General features: G+C 54.1%; 3 protein-coding genes across 3 annotated transcripts in view; 2 read left to right on the top strand and 1 right to left on the bottom strand.

Annotated features, from left to right (window-relative positions):
- CFAP61 (cilia and flagella associated protein 61) overlaps positions 1 to 3,584 on the top strand; it is a 140,856-nt gene extending 137,272 nt beyond the window's left edge. Inside the window, exons 25-26 of the mRNA XM_067293896.1 lie at positions 909 to 999; positions 3,306 to 3,584. Coding sequence (XP_067149997.1) covers positions 909 to 999; positions 3,306 to 3,584 — 370 coding nt within the window. The remainder of the gene's footprint in view (positions 1 to 908; positions 1,000 to 3,305) is intronic.
- Positions 3,585 to 5,242: 1,658 nt separating this feature from the next.
- On the top strand, positions 5,243 to 6,630 carry INSM1 (INSM transcriptional repressor 1). The gene has a single exon (XM_067292613.1). It carries the CDS (start codon positions 5,243 to 5,245, stop codon positions 6,551 to 6,553), a length of 1,311 nt encoding a protein of 436 aa, XP_067148714.1. The 3' UTR covers positions 6,554 to 6,630.
- Positions 6,631 to 12,088: 5,458 nt separating this feature from the next.
- RALGAPA2 (Ral GTPase activating protein catalytic subunit alpha 2) overlaps positions 12,089 to 24,919 on the bottom strand; it is a 178,506-nt gene continuing 165,675 nt past the window's right edge. Inside the window, exons 39-40 of the mRNA XM_067292610.1 lie at positions 16,241 to 16,280; positions 12,089 to 14,117 (exon numbers count right to left, since the gene is read on the bottom strand). Coding sequence (XP_067148711.1) covers positions 16,276 to 16,280 — 5 coding nt within the window. The 3' untranslated portion in view covers positions 12,089 to 14,117; positions 16,241 to 16,275. The remainder of the gene's footprint in view (positions 14,118 to 16,240; positions 16,281 to 24,919) is intronic.

Here is a 24,919-nt window from a genome sequence, read left to right as displayed (position 1 = left end):
TTTCTAACACCTGGAAGACTAGCTGCTCTCCGTCCTGGCGACGCGCCGCCAAGCCTGCTGCCGGAGGCTCCTAGCGTTTGCCGTCACAAGAGCGCGGGAGTCGCAACAGCACCGGCAAATATTTATACCGCGGCAGCGCCTAGCGGGGGGGGTCCCAGCGCGCCGCTTGCTGCACCCGCCTGCAAGAGAGGCAGCCCCGGCGCCGAGAGCCCGCGATGCCCGGAGCAACACGGAGGGACGGCGAAAAAACGGCGCGTGATGGGATGAGCATATTAAAAAAAAAACCACCCTGGCAACGTGCTGCCAGGTACCCGGCGCGGTGGCCTTTTTCCCGCTTTTTCACAAGGAGGATGTTGTCACGGATGCTGGCACCGAAAGAAAAAGGAAAAGTTGCAAGCGCTTCCTCCCCGAATCGGTTCAATTTGGCGTCGGTGCACTAGTGCAAAGAACATATTGCAACACCGCGGTGGCCTGTTTTTCTGGCCTTTATTAATCCAGAAACCTTAATGATGAACAACATTTGTGTCATTGTCTACACAAATTTAATTTGTTTATGCAGCAGTTCAGTTAATCCTGCAATCTGCTTTCCTCAAATGAGGACAGATAATGGAGACACCGTTCTTTACAGGTCTTCAGGCTTTTAAATTCTGATAAAATCAGGATTCTTCACTGGGTCTTGCCACAGCTCTGAATTAAGCCACTTTAAATGTAATTACTGAAGCTGGCTGTACATCAGGAACATCCATTAAAAGAATTGATTGACCATGCTGTTACGGGAGGCATTTTATGAACAAACGATCATGATGGGTCCAGAACTGTAATTTATAAAGGCAAAAAAGCAGGTAAATACTTTATTAGTGGTTAATGAGAGGTTCACAAGATAACTAAATTTCTTCTCTTTTAACCAGCTACTTCAGGGAACCTTGGTCCATGGCCATCTATCACGATCGGTTTATTGATCTTAAGAACGAACTGCGCCAAATCCTAATGACGAGCGAGGTAAGAAAAATGACTGGAGAGGGCATTTTATTATTTGGGTAATTTGTTACTGTTGTTCACTTTGGTTTCTTTTCCCATTTTTCTCCTAAAGCTTTACATTTCTGTTTAGCTATTGTCTTTGGGAAACCTGAACATATTCTATGCCTAAAACAGAGGGATTTCACCAAGTTCAGCATATGTTTCATGTTTCAGCATGTGTTTCAGCAGTTTTGTAATTTTTACATATTTTCAAATTTGCCAGTAGAACTTGTAATTAAGTTACTTTGTTTTCTTACACAGCATTTTTGCATTACATATGCAGTTTAGTACAACTCCCTGGCAAAAATCTGTAAGCTTATGCATTCAGTTATCACTTTTTTTTTAAAAAAAAAAGGTTTCATAATATGAATACCCCAAACGCCATCCTAAACTATCTGGACCTACGAGAAGTAAATCCTTCAACATCCACCGCTTCTGGGAATGGCTTTTGTAGCTGACAGAGGGAAATCAGCTGGCTTTTTCAGTCATAACTGGATTTCCCGAGTAAGGATGAAATGAAAATGTTTGCTGCTGCCGCAGCTTCAGTCTTAGCACTGTAGCCCTCAGCATAAAGGCTCAGTAGTCCATAACTTTGCCTCCTCAAAATCTAAAGCGCACTGCATTGCATGGAAAGCACCCACAGACCACAGCAGATTTCTAACGATTTTAAGACCCCCCCCCCACCCCAAATATGAATTTCTGGCTGATCTAAAACACAATTACAGTCTGAGTCTCGATACTTCCAACCCACTATTTGGGACCAATTTACCCTATTCCTCCTCGTGCCGCTTTTGCTTTTGTTTCACATCCCGAAATTCTGCGCGACTGCGTTTTTTTCAAGCCTTCGCGCTACAGAATTTTTAACAGCGTAGGAAACGAACAGAATGAACTATAAGCAGATACAAAAGGAAGGGACGCCGAGTGGACTGTAGCCCACTCATTTATATGGCCCAAACCGTGGTGTGCTGTCATGTGTCACAGCTGTAGCTGCACAAACGCCCGACCCCTGCCTCCTCCCAGAAGGGCTAGATGTAATTTTCCTCCTATTGTCACGGTAGAGAAGGTGCCTCAGTGCAGTTTTATTTTAGATTCTCTTGAAAGACATCTATAAAAGAAGACAAAATGAAATCCTGTGCAGAATGGGAGGCCTGATGAGAAGTGTTTTTCTTGCCATCACTCAGCCACGCTTCGCACGCTGCAAATGTGAACAGCTCGAGAGAAAGGGGAATTGGTGTCCTACAAATGTCAGAATTAAAGACTCGCCTGCCTCACCCTTTTCTCGTTGGCAGCAGCCCTGACACACAAAAATAGTCTCACTGAACTCGCTGAAAGCACCTCTATGAGTCAGGATTGCTTACATGAACGTACATTACCGCATCTGCACCCGAATGCCCATTTGTCACTACTTTTTGCATTTTTATTCCGATTTTCTTCATGGTGACGCTAACTATCTTGGTATTTACTAAATGTCACATGCGCACCTATGGAATACATTATAAGAGCCTTGAAATCGGCTGTATTTCTATATGGAGCAAAAGACCTACTGCCTTTGTTTCCTGTGGCTGTCATTGCAGCTCGTTTAAGCACGCAGACAAACTAGCAGCGAAACGTAAAAATGAGGGGAAAAAAATGACACATCCGAAAGAGATGAACGTAAGAACGGCACGTGTAAATGTACAAAAGGCAGGCAGTTCTCACAGAGACTGGAACTGGGTCTCCTATACTTCGGGATAACGCATAAGTAAGCGTACGCTAGTCGTAAGTCATACGGGCGCAGGAAGCACAGAGTTACAGCTGGTTTGGGGGCTAATTCTTTAAGCCGTGCATTGAGCTTTTCACCCCAGCGCTGCCTTTGATTTACGACTCGGGTACAGGATGTTCTCGGCCGCCGCTGAAAGCCGAGCGATGGCGCTTGGCATGTTTACCCTGCCGCAGGACCGCAAACATGTGTTTATTTCACCATGCGGAGCTCCAGCTATGCAAACATGCAGATGGCGGAGCCGGGTTTCCGCACCTCCATCAGCTGCCGGAGCGGCACCGCAAGGGCGCACGTGCGCGCCGCGAGATTTTCTGGAAAAGGCACTTGTCCTCGATAAGAAATAATGGTCTGGTTTTTCAAATAGCAGCTGTGGCTGCTCTGAAAAAAAAAAAAAAAAGAAAAAAGAAAAAAAAAAGGGGATCAGGAGGAGCCGGTAAATTAGACCGCAGGCTCCGATGTAGCGGGTCGGTGGCGGGCCGCAGGGGACGGGCGGGCGCAGCGTCACCCCTCCGCCGTCCTCGCCTTGCAGGTGGGCGGCGGCGCCGGGCCGGGGCCGCTCCTCGGCCGCCCGGGCGACGGCGACAGCGCGGACGAGGAGGCGCCGCCGCCGCGGCAGCTCCTGGAGAGGCACCTGGCGGAGATCGCCTTCGAGCGGCGCGCGGCGGGCCGCGTGCGCGCCTACCTGCGCGGCCACGGCCGCCACCTGCCCATGTACGCGCTGCCCGCGGGCGGCCGCCGAGGGGCCGCGGCGGCGGCGCCCGCGCCCCCGCCCCGCCCCGCCCCGCCCCGCTCAACAGATGGCACGTGAGGTTTGAATGCCGCGGCGCGGCCGTTAATTGTTCCCGCCGAGCGCCGGCCCCGCGCGGACAGACGGCGCGGGGAGGGGGGGGCGGGGAGGGGGGGCGCGCGGCCGTGACCCGGCAGCTGCGGGCGGGCGGGCGGGGGCGCCCCCGGGCGGCGGGGCGGGGCGGGGCGGGGCGGGCGGCGCGTGCCCCGCGCGGGGGGGGGGGGGGAAGGGGGGGAGGGGGGCGCAGCTGTATGCTAATGGCGCCCGCGGCAACGGCCGCTGTCGCCGCCGCCGCCCCGGGAGCCCGCGGGGCGCGGCCGCCGCCCCTTTGTGCGCGGCCCCGCCCCGCGCAGAGAGGGGATTTATCCCCCCCCCCGCTTTATTTTTTTGTGTTTTTTTTCTTTTTTTCTTTTTTTTTCCAGCTGGCGGGGACCAGCAAAACAAGCGCAGAAAGCAGCCTGGCGGCACCTCCGCCGCTTGCCGCGGGTTAGAACTCGCAGTTCGGTGCGCTTTCGCCCGCTTTTTCCCCCGCGAGGTCAGGGGGGCAGGTTGGGCTCTTCCCCCCCACACACACACACACTCCCCAAAGGGTCCGTATTTCGCCTCGTTATCTAACGGGTAAAGAATTAAAAAATTAAAAAAAAAAATCAAACGCCGGGAGCTGTGTGCTCGCGCCGCCGCCTCCAAGCGCCGTATAGCGGGGAAGCGAGGACCGGGCGCGACTCGCAGGGTAACGACGCGAAGTGGAGCAGCGGGGAGGGGGCGCGGACGGACGGACGGACGGACGGACGGACACACCGCAGCGGCGAGGGGCTCATTCCCCTCACAAAGGTGGCGGGGGAGCCGCTCGGACCGCGCTCCGTCTCGCCGACTTTGGGAGAAGGAGCGTTTCCCCGCCAGAGGAAGCGCGTTCTCCGTAATGACAACAATAATAAAAGTTTTCTTTTTCACATCGAGTTTTCTCCCCCCCCCGCCCCCCAAAAAAAGGGGCACCCCCAACCCGTTCCACCCCGACGGACCCTCAGTGGACAATTCGTCGCTCCCGCGAGCGTGGCGAGGAGGCCGGGTGGCACCGGCTCCGGATCCCCCCGGCGCTCTGAGGGGCCGCAGCGCCGCCGCCGCGGCTCCCCGGACGGGCCGTTGCGCGGCGCTTCCCGCCCGGCGCGTGTCGCGGCCCCCCTCCCCCTCCCCGCCCCCCTTCGCGCGGCGGGTGCGCGGCGCGCGCCGGGCGGGCGCACAAAGGGCGGGCACGTGCGCCGCGCGCGCGGGGGGGGGGGGGTGTGTGGAGGGGGGTCGGTGGGGGGGGCGGGGCGCGCGTGCCGCCGCCCGCGGAGAAGAGGGGGGGTCGCGCGCGCGCGCCCGGGGGGGGGAGGGGCCCCCTCAGGTGCAGCCGCGCCGGCTCCACCCCGGCGGGCGGCGGCGATTGGCTGCGCGCGGCGGCGGGCGGCCAGAACAATGGCCCCCGCCCCGCTTAAAGGCGGCGCGGCGGCGGCGCCGCGGGCAGAGGGGACGCGTGTGCCTCCGCCGGCCGCCGCCCGCTCCGCCGCCGCCTCCGCCGCAGGGGCGCGGGAGGCGGCCGCCACCGAGGCGCCGCGCCCCCCCCCACCCCAGCCTCCAGACCCCCCCCCCCCACTCCTCTTCCCCTCCCGCCCCTCAAGTGCCTTCGCGGCGGCCCGAAGATGCCCCGCGGCTTCCTGGTGAAGCGGAGCAGGAGGCCGACGCCGGTGTCGTACCGGGTGCGCGGCTGCCGCGAGGCGGCCGCCGCCGCCGCCGACACACCGCCGCCGCCGCCGCTCCTGGCGCCGCCGCCGCCGCGGCGGGAGTCGCCGCCGCCGGTGCCCTTCGGCACGCCCGATGCGGCGTGCCAGGCGCTGCGCAGCCCCACGCGGCCCGTCAGCCGGGAGAAGTACCTGGAGCGCGGCTTCAGCCTGGGCTCGCCCGTCTCGGCCGAGTCCTTCCCCGCGCCCGCCGTGCCCAGCAGCATGGACTCGCTGCTCTTCGCCCCCGCCGAGCTCAAGCTCTGGGCCGCCGGCCCCGCCGAGCCGCCGCCCGCCGCCGCCGGCCCCGCGCCGCCGCCGCCGCCGCCTCCTCTGCCGCCCGCCGCCCGCCCGCCGCCGCCCGCCAAGCGGCCGCCGGGCCCCGCGGCGGAGCCCGGCAAGCCCAAGGCGGCGGCGGCGGCGGCGGCGGGGGGCAAGAAGGCGAAGGCCATCCGCAAGCTCACCTTCGAGGACGAGGTCACCACGTCGCCCGTGCTGGGGCTGAAGATCAAGGAGGGCCCGGTGGAGGCGCCGGCCAGGGCCCGCGGCGGCGGCGGCGGCGGCGGCGGCGGGGGGTGCCGGCCGCTGGGCGAGTTCATCTGCCAGCTGTGCAAGGAGGAGTACGGCGACCCGTTCGCGCTGGCGCAGCACAAGTGCTCGCGGATCGTGCGCGTGGAGTACCGCTGCCCCGAGTGCGACAAGGTCTTCTCCTGCCCCGCCAACCTCGCCTCGCACCGCCGCTGGCACAAGCCGCGCCCGCCGCCCGCCGCCAAGGCGGCGCCCGAGCCCGGCAAAGCGGCGGCGGAGCGGGAGGCGAGTGGCAGCGGCAGCGAGCGGGACACGCCGAGCCCCGGCGGAACCTCGGAGGCCGGCGCCGAGGAGGGTCCCTTCGGCTGCCCGCGCTGCGCCAAGCGCTTCCGCCGCCAGGCCTACCTGCGCAAGCACCTGCTCGGCCACCCGCCCGCCGGCGAGGAGGCGGCGGCGGCGGCGGCGGGGGGGGGAGCGGCGACGACGACGTGCCGCCGGTGCCCGGTGTGCGGCGAGGCCTTCCCCAGCCGCAGCGGCCAGGAGCGCCACCTGCGCCTGCTGCACGCCGCCCAGGTCTTCCCCTGCAAGCACTGCCCCGCCACCTTCTACAGCTCGCCGGGCCTCACCCGCCACATCAACAAGTGCCACCCGTCCGAGAACCGGCAGGTCGTGCTGCTCCAGGTGCCGCTGCGGCCCGCCTGCTAGGGCCACCGGCCCCCCCCCCCCGTGTAGCTTTAACGCGGCTTGCGAACTGCCGGAGTCCGCCTCTGCGCCTCTTTCCCGTCGGGTTTGTTTCCCCCCCCCCCTTGTTTCCCCCCCTTCCCCCTCCTCTCTCCTCTCCTCTTTTTGTTGGTTTTTTTTTTTTTTCTCCCTTAACGCGAACAAATCAAACCGCTTTGAAGAGCGACTCTCGGCTAGTCGCGGCCACAAATGCCTTGAACTCTCCGCTGTTGGGTGGTCTCCGGAGGAGCAGAGGTGATTCCGAAGAGGAAAAAAAAAATACAAAAAAAAAACAACAAAAAAAAAGCTGTAGAAACTGCCTTAACTGTGACACGCCAACTTCCCGCTGTTCCGCCGTCCTTCTTCCCCCCCCCCCCCAGGTAGAGCCCCCACCGGTTTGACTTTTTATCTGTATATGTTGGTTTGAGTAATTATGTTTATTTATTGGTTATTTATTTATATTGATTATGGAGATTGATCGATTGATTTAATTATTTGGTCGCGGATGTTTTGATGCGCTTTTTGTCTCTTCCCCCCCCTTCCTTCCTTCCTCCCCTCCGCTCCGCTCCGCTCCCCCGTCCCCGCGCCCTCCTGCCATTTCACTGTGCGTTTTAGAAGATCTTTTTCTTTTTTCTAAAGGGATCTGCTAAAAAAAAAAGAGGGGGGGGGAAAAAAAGGGAGGGGAAAAAAAAAAAAAAGGTTTTAACTTTTATACCTAGAATAACACACGATCTTAACCGTTTTATCCTGCGCAACTGACAGCTCTTACTTTTAGATGCAATCTCTTTTTCTACACACATTATTTTCTTAACTGTTAGCTATTTATAGAGTGCTTCGATAGAACTGTTTCGACTGTATAATTATTTACTATTCAAAATAAAATATTTTCAAATTCACCTTCCCCCCCCCCCCGCGCTCCCCTCCGCCGCCGCCGCCGCGGTGGCGGCACCGGGCTGCTCAGCGCCCCGTAACGAGCTTCATTAAAGGGGAATTAGCGGGGAGGGGGGAGGCTCGGCGCATCCCTTTCGGAAGGAGGCACCGAAAAAGGGTCTGTTTCCCCTTCCTCCCCCCCCCGGCAAGCCAAGGGGTGAAAACGCTGGGATGGGGAGGGGGCGCTTTGCGGGGTGGGGGGAAAAGTGGGAAAATGAGGCGTTTTGCTGCTAGGATGGTGCCCGGTCGTTGCCTGGCGTAAGCGGCAAAGCCGTGTCCTGCCGCAGCCCCTGCGCTCCAGCCTGGTCCTGGCTCGCCGCTGCCCCAGGAGCATCCGTCGGGAAGGCCCCTGTGCTGCGACTCCGGCCGGGAGCGGCCGAGCCAGCGGGGCACGCAAAGACGGCTCGCTGGGCCGGCGGCGAGCGGGATGCAACGCAGCCGCATCCCCCGGGCCGGGACCCCCCTTGTCGATCCGGTGGGAACGGGCGATCCGGGGCTCGTGGCTGCCAGATGCAGGATTTGCCCCGCTTTGCTGGGAAAGGGAGTCCTCGGATTTGTTAGCGAAATCCCTATAGCATCGGTATAGACCGGGAAGAGGTGAGAACGTGCGCTGGGGCAGCGACACCTTTCACAAGGTGACGTCTTTCCCAAAGAAGTGACATCTTTCCCAAAGTGACGTCTTCCTAGCAAGTGTCCCGGCAGAGCCGCGCGCTTTCCCCCTCTCGCTCCCTCCCCTGCCGCAGGGGCGACCTGACGGCGCTCGGCTCCCGCTCGACCGGCGGCCGCGAGTGCAGATGCCTCGCTGCACACGCGCGCGCGCACGCGTTAAGAGCCCGGTTTGGGCTGAAAGATTGCAGTTTGGGCGGTTCGGGAAGCCGCTCCTGCGGAGGCAGCGCGCCCCGCGCGCCCCGACGGCGGTGGCGGCTCCCAGCACCGCCGGGTTAATTCGGGTAATTCAGCAGAGTGTCTACAGAAAGAGAAATGAGGCTTTTTTTTTTTTTTGCCTCACTGGCTCAGGCTAAAAAAGCACCAAAACCAGTAGGCTCCCGCCGCCCTGATTCCCAGGAAACCGAGCTCGTTACACCGGGACTCAGACGTCCCAAGCTAAGCTGCGGTTTTGGCCGTAAACTGATACATCGGGAAGGAGAACGGGGCCTCGACACCCCGAGGGATGCGGGCAGCCAGAGGCGCCTGGCCAGAAGCGCTGTTTATTCCCTGCCTCTCCAGCCTCGGAAAGCCCCGGGTGCAAGCCGGCCGCCACCTGGCACGGCTTCTCACGGGCCAGCGAGCGCCACGCATGAAAAGCAGGAGCTGCTCCAAGGACGTCTTCAGGGCGCTACGGAAGTCCCCTCGGCCGGCGTCGGAGCCGGTTTCCCAAGCGATGCCCGGGGGCATCCGCTAGGGCGGCCGGATGGGGGGGGGGAAAACGCGTCCTCCCGGGGGTGTCCCAGCGTGGGGCGGGTGGAGGGTGGTTACGGGGGCGCCCGTGCCCAGGAGCAGCAAGGCGAGATGAAGACTTGGGCACCTTGGGTGGAGAGGCCAAACCGTTGGGCTCCCCCCGCCTCATCTCACAACCTGCGGCGTTAGGGAGTTTGGGGAGAGGCGGGAGGTTTCACGGAAGCCCTTTAGCTTCTTCTGTGGTGCCAGCAGCGAGGGGCACGGCCACCACGGGCCACCGCGCTGGAAGAGGAGAGCAGGCTGCAGGAGCTTCGAGGGTCTTTTGGAAACGCAGCGCAGAGGCCACCGCCGAAGCGCGGGTGCAAAGCTCGGGCTAGACCAGCAGCGGCCCCGTGGCGAGGGGCAGCGCGGCCAAGTGTCGCGACAGCGATACCCGAAATCCTCGGCAATGGTACGTCTCAAACGTACGTGTTCTCTTTCTAACAGTTTTGACCTCAGCAGAGCGGTCACCGAACAGCAGCGCCCGCAGCCGTCGCCTGCCTTTGCCTGGAGAACTAGCTGGAAAACAAAACTGCGGGAAGCCAAAGGCTTTGCAGGTGGCATGCGTGGTTGGGATGTGTGCTTGGGATGCGTGGTTGGGATGCGTGGTTGGGATGTGTAGTTGGGATGCATGGTTGGGATGTGTGCTTGGGATGAGTGGTTGGTTGGGATGTGTGGTTGGGATGTGTGGTTGGGATGTGTGGTTGGGATGTGTTGTTGGGATGTGTGCTTGGGTGTGTGGTTGGGATGAGTAGATGGGATGCGTGGTTAGGATGTGTGGTTGGAATGGGTGGTTGTGATGGGTGGTTGGGATGCATGGTTGGGTTGCATGGATGGGATGTGTGGTTGGGATGCGTGGTTGGGGTGTGTGGTTGGGATGTGTGGTTGGGATGCGTGGTTGGGGGTGTGGTTGGGATGCGTGGTTGGTTGGGATATGTTGTTGGGATGTGTGGTTGGGGGTGTGGTTTGGATGCATGGATGGGATGCGTGGTTGGGATGCGTGGATGGGATGTATGACTGGGATGTGTGGTTGGGACGCGTGGATGGGATGCGTGGTTGGGATGTGTGGTTGGATGCGTGGATGGGATGTGCAGTTGGGATGCGTGGTTGGACAGCCTTTCCAAACTTTATTATTTGCCCGGCCTCCCCGAAACACGTCCCCGCAAGCCTCCCCCGCCTTTGCTGCAGAGGCGCCTTCCCGCGCACCGGCGGGCGATCTGCATCGGAGCTGCGGCAGCTCCCCCAGCGCACCTGGCCGCGGAGACGGAGGAGCCGGATGCCTGGGCCCCTGGACGTGTCCCCCCACCGCAGCCCGCTGCGGGGAAGCCGGCGGGACCCTGGCGCGGGTCCCACGCCGCTGCTCGGCCCGTTCCTTGCAGCTAGAAAGCCTCATTACAGCCCTAACTGCTTTTAATTAAATTTAGTTTGCGATACGATTCGCATAAGAAAGGGCTGCCGCGTGGAACCCGTTGATACGTTAACCGGGAAGACGGGCACGGCTTTTCCATTTCGCAGGCGTTGTGATACACAGAAAGGCACCCGAACGGGACGGAGCCCGACGGAGCCCGACCTGCGCAGCCTGGTCTCAGGCCACCCTGGCGGCACAGTCCCTCGGAAAAAACGTGTCGCTGGACCGGCGGAGGTGGTCCATACCACGGGGAAACTTTTCAGAAACCCTCCCGCAACTACTATCACTCTAAAATGATTTTTTTCTAACAGTTATCCTCACACTCCAATTAAATTACCTGTGCCTACGGTTCCCTTTAGAAAAGAATCATTTACTACTTTTAAAAGTAATGAAAAAAATCCCACCCTACTTGGAAGCTTATGGAGCATAAATAACCACGTAACGGCCACGATGTCTCATGATGTTCTCCATATTCCTTATCAACGCCCTTAGGACCACAGTAGCTTGGTACAGACTTAATTTTTTAAACCGTTTCTCACGGGACTGGAAAGTTGATTCATGAAACTATTTTAAAGCAGAGCAAAGACTCCCTTCTTTCTCCAGCGTACCATGTTAGCGTAACTTCAGGGTCCGTTTGGGTCTCCGAATTGATGAGGTATCTGCCGCAGTAGCAAGGCAGGGGAGAGAGAGAGAGAGAGACAATAAATGACATAATTGAGCTTGAAATCAGAATGCTTTGTTATTTATGGGGGTAAAGAACTGAGCCATCACTTCATTTTCTACTTTTATGGTTTTTCATATGCAAATTAAATGTATTCCAGTAGTAGTTCAAAAGAAAAACAGCTCATGAAAACATCTGCAGCTGATGGTTCCCGAGGTTCTGATCTGGAAAATAACACACACACATAGATATATATATTTAGGATCCTTTTTCCGCACGTTATCGGAAGCTGGTGTGTTTGATAACTTCGGCTCCGATTCAGAAAACATGCACACGCATCTGCTCACACTAACTCTTCTTCGGCAAGGAACACAGCCGTGCGCGTCCCAGCAGCTTCCGTAGGTCTTCTTCCGACCAGGGGTGGAAGCCGGGGGTCCTAATTCCTGCTACCTGGGTCAAGTTATTTCCACAAATGGTGACGTTAAAGAACCGATCTGGCTCCATTTCCGACTAAAGCACCTGAAGGCAATTCAAGAGGGAACTTCTTCATCTGCGTTCAAAACACCGCACCGGCAGCGCAAAGCCCCTTTTCCCACTGCCAAATCATCTCATATCGCTCGCACCGGCACAAGCGGGAGTTAATGCACACGCACCCCTTCATCTCCTTAAGTAATGCCTCCGTAAGAGTGGAAAATCACCATTAGGAACATATTGTTTTTAATGCTCATGCAAATCGCTCGGCAAGAAGGCGGCACGAGGCTCGGAACGGGCCGCCTCGCCATCGCGCGTTCCTTGCCGTGAATAGCTTATAAATAACGTCTTTGGGGGGGTTAGTAACGGTCTGTAATTAGTATTAGCGAAATGCCGCATTCCCCCCCCTTCCCGCCCCGCTTCGGCGAGCGCCGAGGATGCCGCCGCCGCCGCGGAGCCGGGAGAGGAGATGTGACCTTGCATCTCACCTTAAGTCGGTGCTCCAAGGTTTAACCGGTGTCGGAGGAGCGACGGGACGGCTCTGTTGTTTGTTTTATACCGCAAAAGCCCACCAGAATTTCGCAAATAATGAAATTTTTTTAAATTTTCAACATCGGGAAAATAGCAGTTTTTATTGGCATTTTAATTCTTCCCTGAATTAGAGATTTGCATTGCTCTAAAGAGAAAAATTTAGTTTTATTCGGAAAAAAATGCCCTTGATATTAGTTCAGACAGTTATTGGATAGCTACGAACAAGATGACAGCCTCTCCTATCCCGTCAGGAAAATACAATAGCAATAAATTAAAATACACATTTTATTTTCTAACTCACTTTACGGACGCACGGTCAGTAGAAAGCAGAAGCAAAATCCAAAGCGGAAGATCGAAAGGGCAGTCGGAAGCGACGCTTGCAAACGCCGCCCCTCGCCGGACCGCTCGTCCCGCGAAGCGCTGCCGTCCCCAGCTCCCGCTCGGCGTGACCGGCACAGCCGCTCGCAAGCTCCCGCGTGTGGTTAGGCCGGGCTTGAGAAGCTGGTTACTGCTAGAACCAAATAAACCACTGCATAAAGCTAATAGCACAATGTCAAGCTATCTTAGCATTACTGTAAATATTTATCCAATAGTATTCCTTATTTACAGGGAAATAACACAGACTGCTGCCGGCATGAAAAGAGACAGACGTTCACGTTAACACATAAGTAGAAGTGCAAAAAAAACGGTGGCCCAACGGTGCGTTTTGCTTCACTTCAAAATAAATCCCCTTCGCTGGGAACGAATCACATTAGGTTTAAAGGAAGATGTGCATATACGTGCTAAATAATAGCATAATAATAATAATAATAATAATAATAATCGAACAAAACGCAACAATTTTTGAACTCGACCTGAGGAGGATTAGGAAGGCTGGAGGTATCTGACACGAAACTCAAACTGGGGCACAGCCGCTAATGTACAAAACATCAAAAAAAGAAAAGAAAAGAAAATTAAAACAGTACTAGTTGTTTTACAGCTGTCTCCCTCGCTCATCCTGGTGCATGAAAACCCAGTGCTGGAAGCGGCCCCCATCCCGCAGGCCGCCGCTTGCCGGCCCGGCAGCATTTCCGAGGCGGAAGCTCGCAGCCGGTCGCCTGCGTCGCTGCCGCAAGGCAGAGCCTCGACGAAGCTTTCCCGTAAGCCGCACATCCTTCCGCACGCGAAGGCTTCGAGCTGTTACAGTACGATGGCTCTCGTTTTCCTTATTTTCATAACGCAGGTTTTTTTTAAGCTAGGAAAAAAGTTTCCACCTCTAAAAACGTATGACATACGTAGACTGGAATACGTTTTCTATTCAAAATAAAGTATTTGCTTACTAGGCAAAGTGCCAGCAGGACGCTGTATGTCCTCAAAAACTTCCAAGCTTATTTTACTCCGATCAGAGGTGCTTCACCTTGCAGCTTATTGCCCTGATGCTGCGGGAAGATGAGGCGGGAAGTTTGCTGCCTCCTAACTAGCCGAACCTTGGCGACGAGCAGTTATTGCAGAAGTGCAGCATCTGCGCTTCAAAAAGCAGTTTTGGTTGTGTTTATCCTTCCATGCACCTAGAAAACGTGGCTAATTCACGTGACGCAGTTGTCACGTGCAATAGTCCGGATGAGGAAACGCTCCAACGTTAGTGCCGGGAGAGAGGGTTTCCGTCGTAAATAAACGGGCAGGTGGGAAGCGGTCCGAACCCAAGTGGTGCGGCGGCTTTCGATGGGACCGGGCGCCGATCCCCTTCCACCGCCGCCTCGACGGCAGCCCGGCGCGGGACGGCGCTTCGGGACGGGAAAAAACCTGTTTAGACAAAATTCCCTAACATGCCGCTGAGCGTTGACCAGCCAAAATCAAGGCTCCAAGAGGACGCTCCACGTCGGAAACGGCCCGGCGACGGGCCCGGCGACTTCCGCGGACGCGCCGAGCGATTTAACGCGTTTCAAGGGTGTTTTTTGTTTGCTTTTTTTTTTAAAGTTCCCGGGAGGGCGCCCCGCTCCCGAAGCGCTTCGGTCGGACTTGCCGAGGGCGCCGGCGGAGCGGCGAGGCTTTCCCTGCGGCTCCGCTCCGGGCGGCGCGCGGCGGGGCTGCCGGGGTCTGCAGCTCGGCGCTGGCACCGGCGGCGAGGCGGCCTGCAAGAGAAAGCGGGCAGGGGGGAAAAGCTGGAATCGGGCGGAGGGGAAAAGCCGGAATCGGGCGGAGGGGTTGGGTGGCCGCGGGGGGAAGCAAGCGTGCCGTGGGCCGGCGAGACCGGCTGCAACGCGGGTGCTGCCGCCGCACGCCGGCCCCAGGGCTCGGGCACCCGATGCGCCGGTGCCTGAGGCCCAAGAAAAGCCACGGAGGCAGCGTGTTGCTAAAATCATCATTTTTTGGGGGTTGCATTGCACTGAAAGGCTCTTCTGCATTCAGCCTGTTGCAGAAAACCCAGTTTCCTCCGCGTGAATAGTTTCGTGAGGTTCTGCCCAGGATGAGCCTTGCTAAAGGAGACAAAACCCCCCCCAAGTTTCCCTGATTAGCTCCACCGCGGAGCTAATCCGCGTGATTCTCGCACTCAGGAGCGCGATTTGAGAGCGTTACCCGCAGCCTGGGAAAGCCTGAACGGCTGCGGCGCAGCCTGCGCGTACGCGCGCTTCGCTGCTCGGCAGCGTCGAGTTACGCCTCGACTATTCCCCGAAGGCGGCTGCGGCTCGAGGTCACCGCCGAGCAGCTCGCCGCGGTGCGAACAGCTGAGGACAGAGCTATTAAACGAGCGAGCGAGCGAGCGAGCGAGGCGGGAGCGCGTGGGCGCCTGCCCTCCCTCCCCCCCCGCGCAGCGGCAATCCCTCCGGGAGGAACGGGAAAGCGCATGTTGCAACCCGGCGCCGTTGTTGCCAGCTCGGCTCCGGCTCGCTCCGGGACGCCGCCGCCGCGCGCGGCTTGCCGTTTCGTCAGCCCTCCCGCGGCACGGCTCTCCTCCCCGCGCACCTCGCTATAAACACGGCTTGGCGATGGTCTTGAAGCAACTTCATCAACCCAAGGGGACGCGTTGAGCGCGCAGAGAAAGCACCGGGGGCGCAGCCAGCTGCCTGGCTGAGCCTGCCGGACCCGTTGCCCATCGCACCGGGCAGGAATGGAAAATCCAGCCCCAGGATAACGGGGTAAAACCTTGCCCTTGGGACAAACACTTCCAGGCTCATGCAGGACACACACATATGCGGGCAAGGTCCAGCACCCAAGCTGCCTCCTAGGCACGAAGAGTTGACCCAGCTGCGCTCCGGACATGCAACTCAAGCGATGCCGGGTGCTTTCAACCTCCCTCACCCCCCTGGCTCTTCTGATAGCTGCGATAAAACGAAATGGGCCAGATTCCCCAGGATCTTCTGCATAACGTTCGGCATAGTGATGCAAAGCGGCTGTAAATGGGTGCTTAGCACCGCTGAGCACCATGGCTGCGCTAAAGGTGGTGCCGCGCTCCGGGCTCTTCGCCGGGGCCGGGGGGGGGGGGGGCTCCAAAAACGGGGGGGTGCTGCAAGGTTTAGAGGATGCTGCAAGGTTTAGAGCGCAGGCCCCGCCACGGAGGCCGCGTTTCGGCTGCCTGCGGACGCCTCGGCAAAGCAAAGCGCTGCCGAAACAACGCCGAGGAGCGCCCGGCTCGCCCGCAACGCCCGAGCCGGTTTGCCAGCTCACGGCTGCTTTTCAGCTAAAATCCTCCGCTCAGCGGAGTCGCGCTGCGAGGCCGTTGGCTGAAGGGAAAATATCACATTAGAGAAAGGTGAAAAACGGGATTTAACGTGCAAAGGCACGCGCTGTGAAAAATGGGGACCTGTCCGTTTTGCACGAAACCCCGAACCTGCCGCGTTTTCCTTCGGGGGGAAGGGGTGGGAGGGAGGTGCTGGCTTTGCATTCCCGCAGTTAAGCAGGACAGCAGGTGGCCCAAATAACGCCGTTTCCACCAGGCGGGCAAGCTCGAGCGGGGCTCGCGCGCCCCCCGCGACGGCGGGCTCGCAAGCTTTGGCGCCTTGGCCTTCCCCGGGTCAGGACCCGGTTGCGCACGCACTAACGCCCAGCCCAGAGCACGAGCACGGCGCTGGCACGGGGACGCTTGGGATCGGCAAGGACGGGGAGAAGGGTTTTGCCTTCTCGCCCCCGCCGCGGAGCGTTATTGGAAGCGGGGCAGACGGACCGGCCCGCGGAGCCCACGAGCTTTGCGGCGGCTTTCGCGGTAGTGAAGCCAGCAGCGTGCCGTAGCGCAGCCTGCGGGGAGCGTTGCTCTTACCTTTCGCGATTACCGTAAGGAGACCTTCACATGTTCTAATCTAAAGGGAAAGAAGGGAAAACGGTGTAAATACAGGAACAGCACAGCCGTTGCTCTACCGCGAAGCTCGGACCGTTGCCTACGCGCGCAGCGGAGCAGGAACCAGCGTTGCACGTCCACGCACACAAAACCCCCGGCTTAACCAAGTTCCCCTCAACGGAGCATTAGGGAACGGGAGAGAAACGGGTAATCGCAGACTCTTTTTTCTTGCTCCTGTCAGTTTGCTGATTGAAAAAAACAGAGGGAAAAAACATGGGGAAAAATTAGAATGAGCGATCATTTCTCCTCCTCTCTTGCCCGAGCTGCGGGCACGGTGGCACCGCGAGACTTCGGCCGCTTCAGCTCCGCTCCCAGCACGGCAGCGGTCGCGGCGCTCCAAGCCCGCTAAAACCTGCGGCGTCACAGACACCCAAACAGCTATTACCCTGTAGCCAAGTTAAAAACCCCTGCAAGCGACTAACATACAAATCGCCGTGCCATCCATACGAGCTCCGCTTTCGTAGCGCGGAAGCTCACTCGCGGGTGCACAACTCCATGCAGTGGGACGCCCGCACCTGCCCACGATTTGCACGTCCGCACGCAAGCAGGACTCACAGGAGCGAACGAGCAGGTTCTCAAGCCGACGACGCGTTCACACCCAACATTTCCTATGAGTGTAGCACACACGTCGGAGCGCTCTGCAAAGCGCTCCAGTAACATCTGGTGTCGTAACTCCCCCCCCCGAAATTCCCAGCTCCAGGAATCATGTTATCGAGTAAGAAAGTCACTGTTTTTTAAGTGAAAGTTTCTAATCCTGTCACTAAGATGAAAAATGAAGGCTCAAAAGCAACAAAGCAAATGTTTATTTCAAAATACGTTACGGTTCTCAAACCAAACTCGTAATTTTTGCATGGTGACCGGCGTCGCTGGCTGTTATTTCAACACCGCTCTCTCTCAGACGCGGCCAGGGATTTCAGCTAACGTGCTGCCATATGAACCATCTTCTGCCAATTCTGTTATGAAAACGAGACCCTCCAGCAGGGGCAAAGGGACAGCTAGGAGCGTGTAACGTTGCACATCAGTGCAGCAAGATCAACCAGAGCTTGCCTGTCCGTCAAAGCTCACAACCTCAGCGTCTTCCCCAGGCTCCAAGATCTTGCTGCGCTCTTGTCTGTGCTTAGTAAGACGGAGATAAAACGACGACGTCCCAGGCTTGCCACCTGTATGCCAGCCTGCTTTAGCTGCGCCCTGTCTTCATCACTCCGATGACACTTCTTTAAAGGCTGTTTCACAAGTCCTTGAAGTATTCTTCTCTGTCTCCTCCCATAAGACTACCAGACTGTTTCCTTTCAAAGACACAACAAAACACCCAATTCCAAACAAGTCCACACTTAAGGTATCTAATAAAAGCAGAGGAAAAAAGACCTGATTAAACCAAAGGAAATGACTCGCATTACGAATCTCTGCTACGGGCTGTGTAGGTAGCCACCATTTGGACGCTTGCAAGAAAACAAGCCGTACTGTATGTTTTCCACGGTACGTCATCCTTTTCCACTTCTGAGCACATCAGAGATCATCCTCTTTTCAGGGATCTTGCTTCATTGGCCTCCTCCCTACTGGCTTTGCAACTCTCACGTGTTTTTAAATTCTTTGGTAGAACTTTTCAGCCGGCTCAGATGCTGGCAGTCCCCATGCTCCAGTAGAAGGAGTTTAGCTCTTTCCCAAAGGCATACGCTGAGGAGATCACAGTGCTTGCAGAGGTCTTCATTTTAAGATACGAGACCCTTACTGAAATGCTGCAAAACTGCTGAAGTTTGTTTTTAAGAACAAAAAAACCAAAAAACAGATAAAACTTGTGTATTATAAAGCTACTGAAAATCTCAGGCGAAAAGCTGCTCATCGCTGCGGAGATTTTCCACTAAAAATGTATGTAAGACTAGCCAGTGGACTACTGCTAATTCTCCTGTGGCTGTCCTGCCCTCACCCCCATCCCAACGCGCAAGTACAAAAAACTTTAATCTCTTTAATCATGTTGGTGCACAGGTTTGAGAAGCTGCTGGAGTGTCAGGAAGCTAGTTTCATTTCTTGACACGATCTCTATTGCATTACTCTTCTAGCTTTCTCTGAAGCTGGACACTGCTCCAGACCCAAGTGTTTATAACTAGAGTTCGATGGACAAGGGAAAATCCTTAACAACTCCTTCTTGCGTTTGGCTATCGCCATCCACCTTCTTAGCAGCACCCCACAGCACCGCTATGACCTTTTCCTTTTCCTTTATCATCCATGTCAACTTGGGGGATTTTACAAACTAAGCAGAACGTTGTTGTTCTTCCTGAGTAAACATCCCTATCGTATAAGAAAAAGACTAAGAAAGTTGGGTTATAATATGTACCACTTAAGTATACAGAAGAGGATTTATCATCATGCATGATGGTTAAAGAGTTTAAAGCTTTATACTTAAGAAGATGCATGAAGTTTTCGCATTGGCCATGACCTATCCACCACCACCCCCCAATCTAACTGACCCATCAGTCACGACAATTTGGTGGAAATCTTTGTTTTCTTTCGTAGTAAATATGAAGTTAATAATAAACTTCCATAGAGAGTCAAACCAGTAAATCTGCTTAGCATTTTGTTATGCTCTACTTTGAAATTCGTTGAAAATACTGTATAATCAGACATCTTGAGCCTGTACGTTCAAGTGAACGTATTTTGAAGAAATCGTCAATAAATAAGACAGCTGTGGCTCTGTGCATCCACAACCAAACATGTTTAAATGCCAGTGATCAGAAATCGTCACAGTACAGTAACAAACTATACATTAAGAATGTAGGGGATCAAATAATGGGAATTACATTTGCACCAGATGCTCCTTTGGTCATCTGTCTTGTCTACTATAATCTGATAAAAGATTTCATAATGTTTATGAGTAACAGCTGTTCAAAATCTACATTTAGATCTTTCATTTATCTTACACTTTGGAGCAAAAACCAAAGGGTATGTGGTTCGACCTCAGCAGTGACCGAGATTGGATCCTTTGGAGGAAAAAAGGTGGGTGGCCAAAGGCTGGTAGCTGGGCAATGATATATCATATAACTGAACGTGTCACTTATAGCTTTATTAGCTCAGTTAACATGACCTACCCCGAAATCCGTGAAAACGAAGCCTAAGAACGAACGATATACGAGTTCGCTACCCCAAACGTGTAACAGCTGCCGTGCGGCCAGTTGAGCAGGGCCAGAAGAGCACGAAAGCTGCCCCTCAGGAGAACCTACGGAGGACACGAACGCGGAAGGGCAGCGCAGCCCTGCCCGTACCGGGGAATCGAGCGCGACAGAGCTCAGGCTTCGCTTGCGGCGCCCACCAAAGCCAACCGTGGTTCTCGCGGCTGCTTCCTCGGGCGAGGGCAGACCCTTGACGAGACATTGCAGCACAGTCTGAACATCGGCAAATGAAGAGGTTTGCGCCACAGTTACTTGCTTATGAAAAAAAATAATTAAATAACGGCTTGAAAAGATACAACTTAAGCAGTAAGAAGAGCCTGAAACCATAGGTTAATTAAGTGTCCAAACAACCCTGAAACGGCAGATAAGCACTCACAGCCCCCAGCGCAGGCAAGGAATGCTTGGCACCATCAGGTACAGGGCCCTGACAGTTATTTTAGAGATTCTAAAATAAAAACTAGATGTAGCCATCAAAGCTTTAATTAGTCACGACTTTGAGTAGTTCTAAATCAGTTCTGCACTGGTTTGCAAATCAGAGGGACCTCGGTAAGTTTGAACAGTCGTTCTCCTTTGAATAAAGCCATCTAACGTGCAACGTGGTCTTAAAATACCACCCAAACCTTCCCGCTTCCTAGGCTGGGGCTTGCGAATGGAAATGACAACGCTACCCGGGCCATCGCCTCCGTGGCTGGCTGGCTGACATTTGTCAGTTAAGAAAAAAACGTAATGGGGCCGCATCGCCTGGAGCTCTCTTGCTAGCTGACAGCTCTAGCAGCTGGAGCTGTCAGCCCAGCAGAAGAGAGAGGCCCGTCAAGCTAATATTTCTTCCCATGCAAACGCCGATTGCTGGGGACGAAGCCCTCCCCTGCCACTTCCCCTTCCAGAGATGGCAGCGAGGAGAGCTCCCTCGGAGACCATCAATTACGGAAGGGCCCCGGCTGAAAGCCCCGCTGATGTTCTCGCACTCTCTCCACCAGAGCCGCAGACCCGAGGTCAAGCGAGCCGTGGGGCGGAAGCAACGCCAGCACCGACACGGCCTTGCGGGACAGGTACGGACTGTACGCAATCCCGTGCCACGGGCAGGAAGAAGAGTCATCCTCATCTCCCCCAGCAGGCTCGCAGCCTCGCGGTGCTCTTCGCAGACCTGGCTGTGCGACGGCTCTCGCCTCCTGCCCACCTGGGGTAAAGCCTCGTCTCGGGCCTCGCGGGGACTCCTCCACCGCCCAACTTGGCCAGGGCGTCCCGTCCGACCCTTGGTGCGAATCTGCATCCCCACCACTCAAGGCAGAGGAGGTGCCATCGAAGGAGCTGCCTCGTGGGAGTTATCTACGACTGTGTCTTAACTTAATAACAGAACATTTCTGACCCGCACAGGGAACTAAGAATTTTACTAATTAAATACAATTTTTCTCTTTCATGAAAAAAATGCAAAATATGGTACTTCCAACATACGCTATATTGAATTCTTTAAAAATGTTAAGGGCCTGCTCAGGCCACAGAATCAGCAGCACGGCGTGTTTAAACTCCTCAGACTACCGACAGCACGAACAGATTAATGAACTAAGGAAGACATCACAGCCTGGAAAAGATTTGCACTGAGCGACTGAATCTGGAAGAAGAAAAATAGCGGGTTTGAGCGTTAGTGTTGTCTTTGCAAGTGTTAACGTGCGCTTCTGCGCGAGAAGGGCTGCGCTTCCACTCAGGCATTATTTGATTCTTTGGCAAAATTATAATTTTGTTTATAGTATCAATCTGCTGTCCTAGAAATTATTGTGATTTCTCAGTTTTGCCAGGAGAAGATCCAGAAGGTGGATCAAAATCGCTGTGTCATGTTATTTGAATACGCTCGTGCTGGTTTCATAAATGAGAAGGAAGGAAGGAAGGAGAGAGTGGAAAACGTGAAATGGATTTATTTCATGTGTCTATCTGAAAGGCATCTCGGGGGAGAAAGGGTAAATTTGGGGTTTCTGCAGATCCTCCTGACTTTCCTCCCTCATTAAACCAGGTAATTGTGCTTGATCCAATTGAAAATTTCATTTGGCACCTTTTCATTCTCTACTATCGAGCAGCTATTACCATGGGCCAAATGACCGTCTCCCGAAAGAGAGAAAAACAAAACGAAACAAAGAACCGATGTGCTCACCGGGCTCCGACTTGAGCAGTCAGGCCAGGCTTGCTATTAATCAAACTGTGGGTACCGAAAGATTTGCGCAGGGAACTACTTCTTGCACCGATGATTCTGAAGTTCACATGCCTGAAAGCTGCATCAGAGGGAGCTCCACCTTGCACGTGATAAGGATATGCTGAAGCATGGCTGGAATGCCAAGAGGTCGCTCAACAGGCCTAAAAAAGTTCTCTTGTTGTTCAGGGAGAAATGAGCTTCAGCATCTCTGGGCTCTGGCCACTTTTAAAATGTTTCTTCAGTGCATACACAAATACATTTTGCAGTAGCCAAACAGGAAATGGTTTACTTCAGATCAGGAAACAAAAAGTCTAAGACTGTAATTTACTGGAGGTAGAACTTCAAGATCCCAGCATCTCAAATGAAGATCAATGTTCTGGCATCTGTGGGCCTCACCATTAATTCCAGAAATACAGATGGAAAATGGGTTAAAAAAATATGCAAGAGGAAATTAAGAAGGGCAACTGTCATGACAGGAGCAGGTTGCTGGCTCACCTATTCTTCCTGCAAAGGAAACGTCCACCACAGTGAGGTCATTTTACTATGGCCCCTCGCCTCCCCCAAAAAGCAGATGCTTGAAGAAGGAGGTTCAGAGCTCATAAGACAACTGAGACTCCAACCCAAGAAAACCTGCTACAAAAACCCTGCGATATATCTAGCAGTGCTGGAGTCAGCCTCTTTGCAATGGTGAGATACAGCAGAGCCTCAATGAATTCACCCCAAGATCCAAGGAAGACTTTCTGCATGCTTTCCACATTCCAGTCCTTTGCCCAAGCATCACTCCAGCCTGAAGTGGCACAACTGCCTAAAAAGGTCCCTGCAAATCTTTTGGAAATACTCCTGGATACTTCTCCTACTTGATGCATTCAAAGAACAGAAAGCAGAAAGGTGAAAATCAGGATACAGAATTACCAGTGCTGAACAACAGCACCTAAAAGCCCACTAGGTAATTGCTCCGGTTAGCATTCTTTTATCTGTTTTTGACATTCTTACAATTTGTAATAGATGGGTTGATAGCGGCCATGAAAGGTATCATGGAAGAAACCTTTCGACAGGGTATCTCCACATTCCTGAACCAAGGGCTTCAGGACTGGCAGAGATGAAGATAGTTATTAATCTGCCATTCCTGCAGATGACTTTGAATGTGGACTTGCATGCACATAACACCACGGACGCTGAAAACTGCCCCAGAATAGTTTTCACTTCAGCTTGGCAGAAAACAGGGCCCTGTGCATTTCTTATGGCGTTCCCTGCAGGGGCAAGAAAGTCCAAACAGCTGGTAGCCCTATTCAAGAAGCGCAAGAGGCCTATCTGCAGAAAAGCCACGTACGGATCATTAGGGTCGATAAGCACGACCATCCCGGAAAGGAGTAGCTCCTCAGCCTCCTGGAGAAGCTGCAGCCATCTTGGCTGAAAGGGAGGTCCTGGAGCGCCTGATCCCTTCCAAAGCAATCACACTAGCCGGCTGGGCCAGGCAGCTAACTGAAGAGTGAAAGCTGCTCTAGGTTGAGTACTAAGTGTAAGAGCTACCTGATTAAACCAAGAGGAGAAGCAACCCAGGTCCCCACACCTCTCCTGAACGTGCTTCACAGGGAAGACAAAAGAGACAGGACCTTCAGCCTTGGAATACCTGCAGTCCTTTCTCCTTTGATAACTCTTCCTGCTCCTTTTTTCCACCTTCTTAGGCTTTTCCCTCTTTATTTGCTGCCTGGACATCCTCAACAGTGCCAAGGTTTCAAGCATGTGCGTAAACCGGCCTTCTCACCGGCCTTACGCACGGAGGCAGCCTGGCTGAGCTGACTCAGACGTCGTAACAAGCTCTGTGCTAATTAGGGAACTTCTTGTGTTTTCGCCCATGCTGGAAAGGGAATGCTTTTCCTGGAAAATGAAGAATTTCCAGTGGTTCATACACGTCTCAGGAAAGCACTGCATGTAGTTCCATAACAGAGTGCACCAGGATGATCTGTAACAACGGCCAGACAATTCCCGTATCACCTCTTTTTTTCCTTTGAAAAAACAGACAGTAGCTAAATGTACTTACTGGGGAGCTGCGCAGCGGATTTACAGCTACTAGACTATTACCGAATTCTGCAAGTCTGAGTTACTAGTAGCTACTTTTCAATTTTAGGCAAATTGTTCAAGCGCAACACTTGGCATGTGCTGCGTATGCTGTAATATGGCTATTTATTTCCAGACGTGTTTTTTCTAATATTCAGCTCCATCCAGCTTCCCTAAAATATATTTAAAATCATTACACAGAACCTGGAGATAATTTTATTCCATCTAGAACACAAAACTGACAAAACACACTGCTGACATTCTGCAGATTTTCAAGGAAAAGGCACAGACAAGAAAGTAAAAAAAAAACCCAAAACAAAACCCCCCAAAACAGCAAAACCAAACCAAACCTAAAGGAGACATTAGTTCAATTAGCTTTAAAAATAAGAAAATAAGATAAGTATGTTTAAGACACCAGTTACTCTGAGTTCCCATTTTGTCCTATCAAAAACATATTTTAAAATTACATGGCCATTTGAAATATTCCTTCTCCTTCAAAGAGGAAAACATAAAAGCTCAGCACTTCACCAAAAGTGTTTTAAAAATACACCAAATCTTGTTCGTTGCATATTTACGTATTTCTTATAACAAATTTATGTGTATAAAATTCTGGAAACAAAAGAAAAGCATGTGTCACCTTTTCAACAAAAAGCCTGCAAAATTTCAGCTTTATGTAAATAAGCAGGCGAGGGTTCCAAAGCTTTAAAACCTGGGAATGCTGAAAATGTCTACAGTTCCTCAACTCAAGTGTTGCTCCTGGGCAATGCTATAATATTCATTAAAGAATCCATTTATCAACAGATACCACATGTCAGAGTTTTTCCAGCACAGTTTTCCTGCCGCTCCACTGAAAAGGATGCTTTACAAAAAATTAAAATCGGAAGAAATAACCTGAGATACTTTTGCCTTCCTTTTCACTCCACAACAGCTATTAGCAACCAAAAAAAGTAAAGATTTACATTATATCCTTTCTGATAACGTTAAGCATTACGCTTTATTTTCCAAATCATTAGCATGCACAAGAATGACCTCATGGTGAACAGATGCACTTGGATATGGCAGTGATTAGATCAGTCCTCTCAGCAGTCAAGTGTGCCCATTTCAATTAACCCTTTGAAGCACTAACTGCACATCTACAACGCTGAAAAACAGGTCTGTAGGTTCTCCTGAAAGTAGAAATCTACTCTTGTAAGCACA

The sequence above is a fragment of the Apteryx mantelli genome, chromosome 3, assembly GCF_036417845.1.
Source record: "Apteryx mantelli isolate bAptMan1 chromosome 3, bAptMan1.hap1, whole genome shotgun sequence".
In the NCBI taxonomy this organism is placed as follows: domain Eukaryota; kingdom Metazoa; phylum Chordata; class Aves; order Apterygiformes; family Apterygidae; genus Apteryx; species Apteryx mantelli.
The sequence above is the reverse complement of the archived record's forward strand: the minus strand, read 5'-3'. Positions and strand labels throughout refer to the sequence as shown.